We start from the raw sequence: 13,237 nt of genomic DNA on the forward strand, positions 1-13,237 counted from the left end.
CTCATCAGACAGATTGCAGAACCATCAGTACTTGTTGAAAGCTTAGCTTCATAAATGTTACCACGCCTGTATCCTTTTAGAACAACTTTGCCTTTGGATTTACTCACAACTTCACAGTATTCTTCAAAGAAATAAACATGATAACCTCTGTCACAGATTTGACTTATACTCAGCAGATTGTGTTTAAGTCCTGAGACCAGAGCTACTTCTCTAATGATGACATTCCCAAGATTAATGTTGCCATCTCCATAAGAAACACTTGGGCCAGCTTTCTCCACAAAGTCTGATAGCAGGGCTTTATTTCCAGTCATATGTCCTGAACATCCACTGTCCAGAACTAGAATATTTTTCCTGTTGCCCTTTATTTCAGCAGCTTCAGAACTGCTCTTAGCACTTTCTTTATCAGCATTTGCCATCAACGCATAGTTCTCCTCACTTTCAGAGTCTGAGGTGTCTGTCCAGCTTTTCTTCTTTGTGACAAGAGCCTTGCCTTTGTCACCCTTTACTTTCTTGTAATTAGGAGATATGTGGCATTTCTCACCACAGTTATAGCATTTGACATTGGTATAATCTCCTCTATCAGCCTTTCCTCCTCTGCCCTCAGATCTTTTGAAATTCTTCTTATCAAAACTTGTGCCTTTCCTGGAAAACTTCTTTCCCTTCCTGAACTTCCTGTATGCAATCTTTGTGATCCCTTTCACCATATGAGCACACAGCTTCATCATCTCCTCATCAGCATCAGTCTCAGGCAAGCTTTCAGAATCCGAGTCATCATCACTTTCAGAACTTGATGACTCAATATCAGACTTTGTGAAAAGAGCTTTACCCTTGTCTTTCCTTGAGGTAGCTGCCTTGGGGAATTCTTCTTCAGCCTTAAGAGCAACTGTCCTTTACTTTCCTCCTTTCCTCTTGCTTCTTTGTTCCATCTCAAGTTCATGAGTCTTGAGCATTCCATAAATTTCATCAAGAGTTGTTTCATCAAGATTGTAGTTGTCTCTTATTGTTGTTGCCTTCAAATCCCAGCATTCAGGAAGAGCTAACAGGAATTTAAGGTTTGAATCTTCAAGATCATACTCCTTATCAACCAATGACAAATCCTTCAAGAGTTTGACAAATCTATCATATAAATCAGTCAATGACTCATTAGCCTTTGAGTCAAAGTGTTCATACTCTTGAGTGAGTATTGTCTTCCTGTTCTTCTTAATTGTATCGGTTCCCTGACACCTTATTTCCAGAGCAACCCATATCTCCTTAGCAGTCTTGCAGTTAATTACCCTATTTGACAATACATTATCAATGGCACTATGCAGTAAGTGTCGTACCTTAGCATCCTTAGCAATTGATGCTATATCTTCAGCAGTATAATCACTCTTCTCCTTTGATACGGTCTTTGTTGCTTCACCTGCAACTGCAACAACGAGCTTGGTTGGTTTGTGAGGCCCTTCCTTGATTCTATCAAGATATTCTGGATCTGTTGCTTCCAGGAACATGGTCATTCCCACCTTCCATATGGAATATTCAGATGGTCTCAGTATGGGAACTCTGATGGTCTCATACCGACTTTGAATTTGTGTCTTTGGTGGTTCTTCAGTTTTGGTAGGCTTAGTTGGAGTTTCTATGTAAGACATGATTGTGTTTGGATCTTTAACTGTATGTGCGTTAACAGATAGGCTCTGATACCACTTGTTAGGTCACACACACTGTAGAGGGGGTGAATACAGTGTAGAGTACAATCAAATCGAACTTTAATATCTCAAGTAACAGAAAACAAACTTTATTGAAACAATAAACTCTGTTACAGTATGGAACTGTTACCTCTCAGTGATGAACAAATATCACGAGAGCTGCTAGGGTTACTACGAATAATCTTCTCGAATATGATAACACTTATAGTGTAAATCCTATGTCTGTGTTTATATACTACACAGTTACAAGATAATCGCTAATTGATATGGAATGTAATTCTGCTTCCTAAAGTATATCAATCAAATATCTTTTCTTCCAAGTATTCTATTCTTTATAGAATTCCTTCTTCATGCATATCTCTTCTTATGTTTATCTCGATCTTCTTTTCTTTAATCAGCTATTGTCCTTATCTGAACGTCCTTCACCACTTAAGTTCTGATATCCATCTTCTGATGATTATCTCCTGATAATATAAGTACTGATATCCTTAAGTCCTGACTTCCAGTAAGTACTGATTTATCCTGTTTAAGTAAGATCTGAAAATTAAACATAAATCATATTAGCCATGACATTATCAAATATATCTAACATATTTATATGATATAGATCATCTGAACTTTATGTAAATAAAATTATATATAAACTAAAGTAGTGATATCGAATTTGGTATGATTATATTTAAGAAATTAGTTATATATCGAGCGATGCACTATGATGCTTTTTATATGTTATATAATTTTTTTATTTTATCTGTCATGATATTTGAGATATGGACTGACTGATATGGTATTTAATTTATTTCCGTTAATCCTATTTATTTTATCTTTTTACATTTTTTGCATAAAATTTCATGTTTTTCTAATTTTCAAATTAATAAATTTTATAGATATTCACTCTAACTTTATATAATATATCTTTAAATTTACTCGCAATGTTTACAATGAAATGTATAGTTTGTTGTATTTTTAATTTCTATTTAATTTACTTAAAACTTAAAATTATTAATATTAATATCGAAATGACGGATATGCCCCAGACGATCAAATCATTTTAACTTTTTAACATCAATTATATATTAATACATAATTTTTGAAACACAAAGATATACATGTTAATGTCAAATATTAGAACATGTCTGCATAAAGGTCCAAGATCGGATCGACCCGAACCAGACCGAGTATCAATTTTTTTTCAAAATTATGGAACAAGAACCAGACGGTTATATCCAATTTTGGGATCGAACCAGAAAAACCCGATTAGACCAGGACGAGACAGGTATTGAACCGATTTAATTAATATTTATATAAAATTTTAATTTTGATAATTTTAATTTTATTCTTTTTAAATTTAAATATATAAAAAGTTTAGTAGTTCGTACAACAATTAAAATTTTAAAGCAAATACAAATCTTATTATTTTAGAAGTAAATATTAATTTTTAAATTTATGAATATCAATATTTTATTACATGAAATACGAAATAATTTAGATTGTAATGTAGATCTTTTTTATTATATTAATTTATTACCTATTAATTTAAATTATTAAAATATAATATATGTACATGTTTTATTTTTACATATGACCTTTTAATACATTGAGTAAAATTAAAATAATTATATAGATAAATTCAGATTTTCAAATCTGGATCGAATCTTTTCAGATCATGAACGAGACCGGACCAAAAATTGTTTTTAATTTTAGGACCGGAGACCGGACTAGTTATGTTCTGTGCGGTCGACCTTTTGGACCTATATACCTGGGTTTGATCCGAGTTATAGATGTAGACAGAAATTTTGTGTGTAGCCTTACATATTGTACAAATTATTATGTTAACATTTCTTAATAACTCAATCGTTAAAAGAACAAAATTCTTATCCATACAATATTATATTTTACTAATATTGTTATTTTAAACTTTTATATTTAATTTAATTTATATATATTAGAAAACTATGACTAGATTTTAATATCTTCTATTTTTTGTGTGTGATGAATTTGTCAATTAACTATAAACTTAATTACATGAATATGGCATGAGTTATGATATTTTTGCATAAAAATGCCTAACATATAATATTCTGATTCTTTTGCTTAACTCTACCAGGTCGAACATCACCAAAGGAACAAGTAATATGCTTATAGGAATAAAGTGTCACAAATATGCAACTCAGCCATGTCTTATTTTTTATTTCCATGTAAAGTTTGGTAAAATTGTATGGTAGGCAACATTTAGAAGTGAGAGTAATATACAACGAAGTTTTATATCTTAGAAATGAGATAACTCATACAAAATTCTACTTTTTTTAATAAGCAGTTAAGCTAATAAGTAATGAGTTTGATGAAAAAAATACCATATATTTTTATATAAAGATAACATAAATACAATAAACCCAAGAGAGACTTTCACTTTCAGGTTATATAGAAAAAGCTAAAATATACACCCAAAGACATGCACTTTGACTTCACAGCACACATGATCATCATCAGTTCTTTTCTAGAGGGTCCGATGAGACAAAACTATTGAAAGATTTGTAGGTTCTCTTTGTTTTTAATTATGTAATTAATTTAGTTTGTAGATACTTCATGGTTATTAATTTCTTAATTAATCATTTTTGTACAAATATATTATAATTTAATTCATCTTCGTGCAATTACATTTTTAATTTATAAAACTTTAATGTCCGTTAAAAAAATTAACGGAATATAATCGGGTGACAAGAAAATTATACATAAATATTTTTGTGCAAAAATATTATAACTTATGTCATCTTCGTCTAATTAAGTGTTTATTATATTACCTATATCTATATTTCTATTTATGCACATTTAAATAAAAAGATTAATATATTAAATTTGAAAATGTTAAAAATTCAATAAATTTATTTCCCTACCTGGTTTTGATTTTGAGCCCTGATCTGACTTTTATCCCCAAAAGAGTTCAAGTTATGCTCATTTTACACTTCTAATGCCTTACTGATTTCTAATAATTTTGTTCAACAAACTCAATGGCTGCGTTTGATACGAGGAGCCACCTTCTAAAACTAAAAATAATAACGTTACTTGTTTTAATTTCATCAATTTTCATCTCCAATATCAAAGCTGAAGTTCTTGAATTAACACCTGAAACCTTTACTGACAAGGTATCATCTTTACTTGTTCTTTATATATGTGTGTGTGTATTTGAATGTAATTGGGTATCTCAGATCTGTCTTTTCTTGATTTTTCTTCAGAGCTATTCGTATTGGTGATTTTTGGTTCTATGTGATTGTTTTTGAGTTATTTTGTTGATTTTAGAATCTGGGTCAAATGGGTTTTTGTTCTTTTTCTCTGCTTAGATTAATTTAAAGATACCATTTTGATTTTGATATGTTTGCTTGCAGGAATCAAAAGATTGAATTTCATTTTACCTTAAATCTTAAGTATGTCTTATTGCTTTTCGGATGAACTAGAAAGTGATGTTATTTAGACCATAAGATTAATTTAAAGGATCAAGTATGATAAACAAGAGCTTATATAGTCTTTGTTAAATAATGTTTTTGAAAATACATACTACATAGCCTGAAATGGAATAGTTTTTCTGATAATGCATAGCCTAAAATGAAATGAAGTATAGAATTTATATAGTTCATAACATAAACTTTGTAACTGAATACCCATCTTTGAATCAGGATTACATGAACTAATTGTTGCATAAATTTTTTAGTGAATCAGGTCCGTAAGGTTTGTTAACATTTGCGGTGTCTGAACAAGTGCTTAAAAAATCGCTTTTTCCCACTGTTTTCGCATTATCTTCCGGTTATTAAAAGTTTAGGTATTTTTGGGTTCAAAAAAAAGCTACGGAGTTTTATCGTGTCCTCTTCCATTAATGCCTCTTTTATCATAGGTGAACGAGAAAGATACAGCGTGGTTTGTAAAATTTTGTGTTCCTTGGTGCAAGCATTGGTATGACTCAGTTTCTGTATATTATCTTTATTTCATGTTTTCTCTTTGAGTTGTCGGTATAATAATCGTTAAAAGTATTGCAGTAAGAGCTTGGGAACATTATGGGAGGACCTGGGGAAAGAGATGGAAGGAGCAGATGAGATAGAGATTGGCCAAGTTGACTGTGGCACAGCCAAGTCTGTTTGTACCAAAGTCAACATACACTCATATCCTACATTCAAGCTCTTTTATAATGGAGAAGAAGTCATAAAATATCAAGGTTACCACTTACTAATTCCTGAATTAGTAATCGTACTAATATGTCTTGTGGTAATGTGGTGTTTTCAATATATGTACACCGGATATAACAAGAGATTATATGCCTAGATTTGTAGTGTGCGTCATCCTCTTTCCTATCTACATCATGTGACTGACATAAGTTTACCTATTCTTTGAATTTCCTGCTACAAAAATTACTAAAGAAAACTCCTCTTTAGTTTTTAAAAAGCATTCCCAGTAAAGGATGCCAATGCTTATGTGCCATGGCACATTTGGGCCTTGGTTGCTAAGCTTTGGAGTTCTATGCCTGCTAAGAAGGTCCCAAATGTTGGCAACTTCTAAAAATAGGTAAAACACATACAATTCCCTAAAAGTATACTTAACTCTACCCATTTATATAGCTTCCCATCTTATTATATTATTTTTAAAATTTATGCGGGGACCACATTGACTATTGGAGTAGATTCTGAACAAAAATTTCTAAGAGTGATATGGATGAGAGAAAAAAATAAAAAATTATTGTATATGATTATTTGTCAATGATTGGAAACTCTCTAGGCAACATTTATTGGAGATGCTATAAAGGATCAAGCCCCATCTATATTCTCTTTAAAATTTTTATGGTGAGGAATATTAAGCATAGATACCAAAGATCGAGATGTTTAGACAAAAATATCTTGCCACAGAAGTCCCGAAGTTATAAAATTGTAGATTCAAGAGTAAAATGTTAACTATGTGTGGCATGTGTATGGTGATTACTTGTAGATGTGGCACTGAGAAAGGTATAACCTATGTTGACCCCATAACCATTGATATTTTTAGTGAAATCAGAGTTTGAACCATTAACTGTTGTGGCAATCATAATATTGTTAATGTGGTTGTGTTTTGAGATTAGAAGTAATTGTTGTGTCAGACTGTCAGTTATATAGTCTATGTAGCAACTCCAAGTCTGAAGCAATATGGAGTCTTTTTAGATGTCAAATCACAAAGAGGAATTTCTGACTGACAAGTTGGTAATATTATATTTATACTACATAGATTGATAGAAAACATAAGGTTTCTGTGCTTACTTTATTTTGCCTCGAATATTCGTCTTGGACACTCGACACTCGGGCATGGATACTATGACTTGTACACTTAATTTAGGCGAAAACATATTCATTTTTCAAAATGTTGCTAAGTCCGACACTTGGACAAGTATCCAGGTTCACACCTATAGCCATGTCCAGTGACAATACATTAGGATGGAAAATATCTCACAGCTTCATCTATTAATTAAAAAGTATTATTACTACAGCTGACTGGATTTTCGTTTAAACTAGTCTCCTGTCTACTTCTCGGTGCAAAGCATCATGTGCTGAACACTTTTCAGTGAAGTTTATACAGTTTGCTAGTCTTGCATATGATACTTTGTTTATTTGGAATCTTTTGTTTATTATGCTCCAACATTTTTTTTATTTGTATCGCTAAATGATCAGGGCCAAGGGATGTACAGGCACTGAAGACCTTTGTTTTGGAAGAAACGGAAAAGGCAGCAACAAAAGCACAACTGGAGGAGGATAAAGAATTATAAGCTTACCTGTAAGGTAAAACAAAGGTATCCTTGTGAAAGGGGGGGGGGGGTTTGACACCTGACTGACTGGTTCTGTCAGGAATTTTTTATATGAGGGTTGCAAGTTCCCTTTCCATTGTACATTCTAAACTAGAATTTATTGTTTATACTGTATAAATCTATTGTTCTGATTAGTTCTTATTCATCTTTAATTTTTATGGTGGAATCATGCAGTGTTTTTTTACTTGAAAGTGGATGGTGAATCAGCTTAGGTGAGACTATGGTATTCCTGTTGACTAAAGGAGCACGTCACAGAAAGTCCCGGACTCCCAGTAGATCAGCAACTTCAAAGTAACTTCAAAGTTTACATCTTTTTGTTTGTTTCTTTAAATATTTTTTTATACATCTTTGGATTATACTTAAAAGTAGAAACAGCTATTACCTTGCATTCATGTAATTCATTTCCTTCTCCGTAATATTTGGATTACCGTAATACACTGATCTTTTTGATTAGAAGCTTAATGTTATCTACTTGTGCACCAGAGATTGATCTTTCAATTAAATGCAACATTTTTACTTTATTTTTGGTGTGCTTGTGCAGTTATCTTCATGTTCATGCTACCACTTATTTTGACACTGCCTGTTGGTTAATTGTTCTGCACTATTTATTGAAATTATCAGCAGACAACAATGATGAATATATTCGTTCCTGGATTGTTTAACCTTTTTGGGATTTAGTCCTTGAATAAAAACTGGTGTTGGCTAAGATTACATTTTATATTCCTCTTGATTATAATCCATGCGTTTATGTTAAATATTCACTGATGTCGCTAGTGAAAGGAAATAAAGATGTGTGGTCATGCCAAAGGAAATAAAGATGTCTGGTCATGCTTGTAACATGGATAGCAACAATCTCTTCTGCAGTTCTCGTAATTCTTTCAGTATACTTTACAGCAAAAAAAAAACTATTTGAACTCAATTCAAGTCTCTGTTTCACCACCATATACATAGTTCAAAGATTCATCAACGGAGGTGTGAAATCCTTTCTGCTCGAATCCTAACAATTCCTATCTTCATCGGATATATTTGGAACGGAGGTGCTTAAGAAATACTACCTCCATCCCATTTTATTTATTTGTCACATTTGATTTTGACATGGTCAAATTGATCAAAGTTTGACCGAAATTTATTAATATTTTATAATTGAACAAAATAAAAAAATTACATCACCGGAAAGTAGATTTAATCTACTTTAATATATAATTTTTAGTTTTTTGAAATAATATAAGAGTAATGTTTAATTTTTGAGCAAAAATTGGTCAATTTGACTTCTATAAAAGAAAATATAACAAATAAAATGGGAAGGAGGGTTAAAAGTATAAAACCTCAAGCTTCTATCCCAACAAATCTCATCTGAACCCAAATTGAGGAAACCTCGTCATTTGAAGAGTACACTTGAAAATTTATTGTAGTAACAGAACGTAGGTGGTGGCGAAAGATTGCCAAAAATGTAAAAAATATAAGACACTTAAAGAAAATGAACAGGGAAAAAGTACCCTAATTCAATATATACTAGTTCCCTACAAAAATTAGGCAAGAGGAACTAACATGGAGAATACTACCGTAGTAAATTCAGAAACAAGTACATGTCACTTTTTCACCAAAGGACCACTGCGTTTGCTTCTAGTCATCTCTGACTTCTAGGATAAAAGGGACCAGGGGGACAAGTATTCATCCATCTTAAATGAATACTAACATTTAAGATCAACCAGAACATTATAAAACATCAAACCACAGGGAAAGTAAGGCAAACTGATTGTCAATAAAACTGGCATAAGTCTCATAACAATATAAAAAAGTTTACCGAGGACCAACTACACCTCACTATTAAACCATAACGAGCAATGTAATCCAAAGGCCTTCCACTACCGTCTGTCAAGCAATCAAGTTTCTTACAACTCAATTGCTCAACACCTCCACTATCCTCACAAGTGAGGCTAGAGTACTGCAATGAAAGACCATATGTAATCATTACTAAAACTACTAATAAGTTCGGAAGAAAATATGAAAGACACATAATAGAGACAAGTTCCCGCACGGAGTTCAGAAAAATCTCAATTCACTTGGCACCCTTCTTTGCTGCTGCCTTGGTAACCTTGGCACCAGTTGCTTCCTTCTTGTCAACAGCCTTGATGACACCAACTGCAACTGTCTGTCTCATGTCACGAACAGCAAACCTTCCAAGAGGAGGGTACTCAGCAAAGGTCTCAACCACCATGGGCTTGGTTGGAATCATCTTAACCATCCCAGCATCACCATTCTTCAAGAACTTGGGCTCCTTCTCGAGCTCTTTTCCAGATCGCCTGTCAATCTTGGTCAAAATCTCAGCAAACTTGACAGCAATGTGTGAGGTATGACAATCGAGGACTGGAGCATATCCATTGCCAATCTGTCCAGGATGGTTCATGATGATAACCTGAGATGTGAAGCTAGCAGCTCCCTTGGCAGGATCATCCTTGGAGTTCGAGGCCACATAACCACGTTTGAGATCCTTGACAGCAACATTCTTGACATTGAAGCCCACATTGTCACCAGGAAGTGCCTCTGTAAGAGACTCGTGATGCATCTCAACAGACTTAACTTCAGTGGTCAGACCAGAGGGGCCAAAAGTGACAACCATTCCAGGCTTCAAAGTACCAGTCTCAACTCGTCCGACAGGTACAGTTCCAATACCACCGATCTTGTACACATCCTGAAGTGGGAGACGAAGGGGCTTGTCGGAGGGCCTTTTGGGTTCATTAATCTGGTCAAGGGCTTCAAGAAGAGTTGGGCCCTTGTACCAGTCCAAGTTTGTGGACCTTTCAATCATGTTGTCACCCTCAAATCCAGAGATGGGGACAAATGCAATTTTGTCAGGGTTGTACCCAACCTTCTTCAAGTAGGAAGAAACTTCCTTCACAATTTCATCATACCTCGCCTTAGAGTATTTTGGGGTGGTGGCATCCATCTATAAGCAACAAGCAATACACACATTAGTAGCAAAACATATAAAGCTCAACAACGTAAATATCAGAACTAGTGTTCACCTTGTTACAACAACAAATCATTTGCTTCACACCAAGGGTGAAAGCAAGCAGAGCATGTTCACGGGTCTGACCATCCTTAGAGATACCAGCCTCGAAACCACCAGTAGTGGAATCAATAATGAGAACAGCACAATCAGCCTGAGATGTTCCAGTAATCATATTCTTGATAAAGTCCCGATGTCCAGGGGCATCAATGACAGTGCAGTAGTACTTGTTGGTCTCAAACTTCCACAGGGCAATATCAATGGTAATACCACGTTCTCGCTCAGCCTTCAACTTGTCAAGCACCCAAGCATACTTGAAAGACCTCTTGTTCATCTCAGCAGCTTCCTTCTCGAACCTCTCAATAACACGCTTGTCAATACCACCAAGCTTGTAGATCAAGTGACCCGTGGTGGTCGATTTTCCAGAGTCGACATGGCCAATGACCACAATGTTGATGTGAACCTTTTCCTTACCCATAGCTCAACAAACAAACCTGAAAGCCAAACACTACAGATGTAATAAACTAATAACACAGGAGTTTATAAACAATTGAACATGACTGCCTGATAAATAAAGTACTATATAGCAACTCCAAACAACAATGATTGCAGTATTATTAAAGTTTCTGAAAGCCAATGGAATATAACAGCTGAATAAAAAACTCGAAAAAGAACACGTGCATAAAAACACCAAAATGCAAGGAAAAATCATGTTTAAACAAATAAGATATTGCACAAAAACACACATACTTATCACACACTGGAACATTAAAATTAAATAGTTAAACAGAATAAAATCGACCGATAACAAACATAATAATCTCGTCAATACAATTTCACAAGTTCACAAAATAATTCACAGGCACAATAATTATACGAAATTCGATATCGTAACCTAAACTATACAAAATACATCACAAACATCAGGAACAGTACAGATCTGTTACGCTAACACATATAAAAAGATAAATCATACATACACAGTTCAATAATATACCAATCAGTAAAATTTTGTGTATGAAAATGAAAAATTAGTAAAAACACATTTTAAACAAATAAATTCATCAATTAATCTTCACAAAAACACTCGATCAAAAAAATAAAACACGGGTACGTACAGATATATCGCATAGATCAACATAATCAAACGATAACTAGTAAATCAAATCATATAAGACGATCATCTACATATATAAAAAGTTAAAAATCAACAGAAACTAACAATAAACACATATAAACAACATCATACATGCGAGATACATAAACGAACGAATTAAATAAACAAAAAAAATTAAAATGAACAGTACATATCATGAATAAACAAATCTATACGACATGGAGAGATATAAAACATACACATGATTATAATTAAAGAGATATATGTGATTTACTGACCTGATCAGGAGGAAATAGAGCAAAATTCAAGAGAAATCTCTCGCTCGAAAGATAAGAACGAGAGAGAATGAGAGAGATAGAGAGTGAGGGAGAGAGATGAGCTGCTGAGAGAGGCTTTATAGATAAATAAATGAGAAGTGTTGGCCACGCCTTAGGGTTTTTATCTGAGCCGTTGGATTAAATGATCGGACGGTTGTGAATAAAGTGTTGTTTTTTAGTAGAAGTGGAGTCCAAATTGTAGTGTGCGGTTTGCGTGTCGAGTCACCGATTCTTTTGTTTCAGCTTATGTTTTTATTTACTTCTTTGCCCCTTCTTTATTCATATATCCTCCTTTGTCTATTTTATTGTTACTAACTGAGACGCCATCCTTTTTATATCATATATAATTTTTTTGAAAAAAAAGGTTAAATTGAATTTTTAAATTTGTTTATTTAAAACTGGGTGAAAAATCGAGTTTCGTGCGGTTAGAGCAATTTTTTTTTAAAAAAATAATATATATATAAAAATAATTTTTTTAATAAGAAAGCAAAAAAGATATAAAAAAAAATTAAATTATAAACTATATTGCATCTTCAGTCACAGCATGATGGCATCTTCAGTCACACCATTGAACTTGAAAATGTCGCAGATCTCGATAAAATCCTTGATGTGCATGTTGAGGTCTTCTGTAGAAGAATCCCCAAACTAAACTGAGTTCTGTATCATCTGAATCGTGCTTGACTTGATCTCAAAAGCGTTAGTCGAGATGGCTGGTCTGATGATACTTGACTGAATATCATTGATATTAGGCTGCGGATAGTCCATCAAAGCCTTAGGAATTTCTGCTTGATCTCCCATCACTACTAAAACTATTTCCTCGACTTTCTCTTCTTCTTCTACCTTCTCTTCGTCCTAAAAAACTTCCATTCGAACCACTACAGCTTCTTCCTCGGCTTTATCCAGCGTTCTCTTACGAGACCAAGAACGCGTATGCATACACGCTCGCTAGAGTACCTGAAATAAGGCAAGGAAACAAATAAGTAACAATGTCCGAGTCAATGAACTTTAACGACCACTGATGACAATCACATAAACTAAAAATTAACACCGAGTCCCCGGCAGCGGCGCCAAAAACTTGTTAGTCGCTTAACACGCGCTAAAATTCACGCAAGTATACGCTTTCGCAAGTAGTATAAGATATAAATCAGATTCGTTCCCACAGAGACTGGTTTAGGTTAACTTTGTAATTTATGCACTTATGCAACAATGATCTGCCTATTATTCAATTCTAAGACGATTAACAAATTGAGATTGTTTTTAACTAAACTTAAGGTCACAATTATAACTAAGAGA

At 33.6% G+C, this 13,237-nt stretch overlaps 2 protein-coding genes across 4 annotated transcripts; one reads left to right on the top strand and one right to left on the bottom strand.

Annotated features, from left to right (window-relative positions):
- The first annotated feature begins 4,585 nt into the window (after positions 1-4,585).
- Positions 4,586-8,021, top strand: LOC141698372 (protein disulfide-isomerase 5-1). 3 transcript variants are annotated; one of them, XM_074503060.1, is made up of 5 exons: positions 4,586-4,828; positions 5,572-5,630; positions 5,714-5,889; positions 7,367-7,485; positions 7,675-8,021. In XM_074503060.1, the coding sequence occupies exons 1-4, from the start codon at positions 4,694-4,696 to the stop codon at positions 7,459-7,461; spliced, it is 465 nt and encodes a 154-aa protein (XP_074359161.1). In that variant the 5' UTR covers positions 4,586-4,693; the 3' UTR covers positions 7,462-7,485; positions 7,675-8,021. The 3 variants fall into 3 exon arrangements, with proteins under 3 accessions (XP_074359161.1, XP_074359162.1, XP_074359160.1); XM_074503061.1 differs by having other exon boundaries at positions 7,367-7,469; XM_074503059.1 differs by having other exon boundaries at positions 4,588-4,828; positions 7,367-7,474.
- A 1,222-nt stretch (positions 8,022-9,243) lies between these two features.
- LOC141697521 (elongation factor 1-alpha-like) lies at positions 9,244-12,058 on the bottom strand. The gene is made up of 3 exons (XM_074501926.1): positions 11,906-12,058; positions 10,527-11,004; positions 9,244-10,447 (listed from the first exon to the last, which is right to left on the bottom strand). The coding sequence occupies exons 2-3, from the start codon at positions 10,986-10,988 to the stop codon at positions 9,560-9,562; spliced, it is 1,350 nt and encodes a 449-aa protein (XP_074358027.1). The 5' UTR covers positions 10,989-11,004; positions 11,906-12,058; the 3' UTR covers positions 9,244-9,559.
- Between the last annotated feature and the right edge of the window lie 1,179 nt (positions 12,059-13,237).

The sequence above is a fragment of the Apium graveolens genome, chromosome 11, assembly GCF_009905375.1.
Source record: "Apium graveolens cultivar Ventura chromosome 11, ASM990537v1, whole genome shotgun sequence".
NCBI lineage: Eukaryota > Viridiplantae > Streptophyta > Magnoliopsida > Apiales > Apiaceae > Apium > Apium graveolens.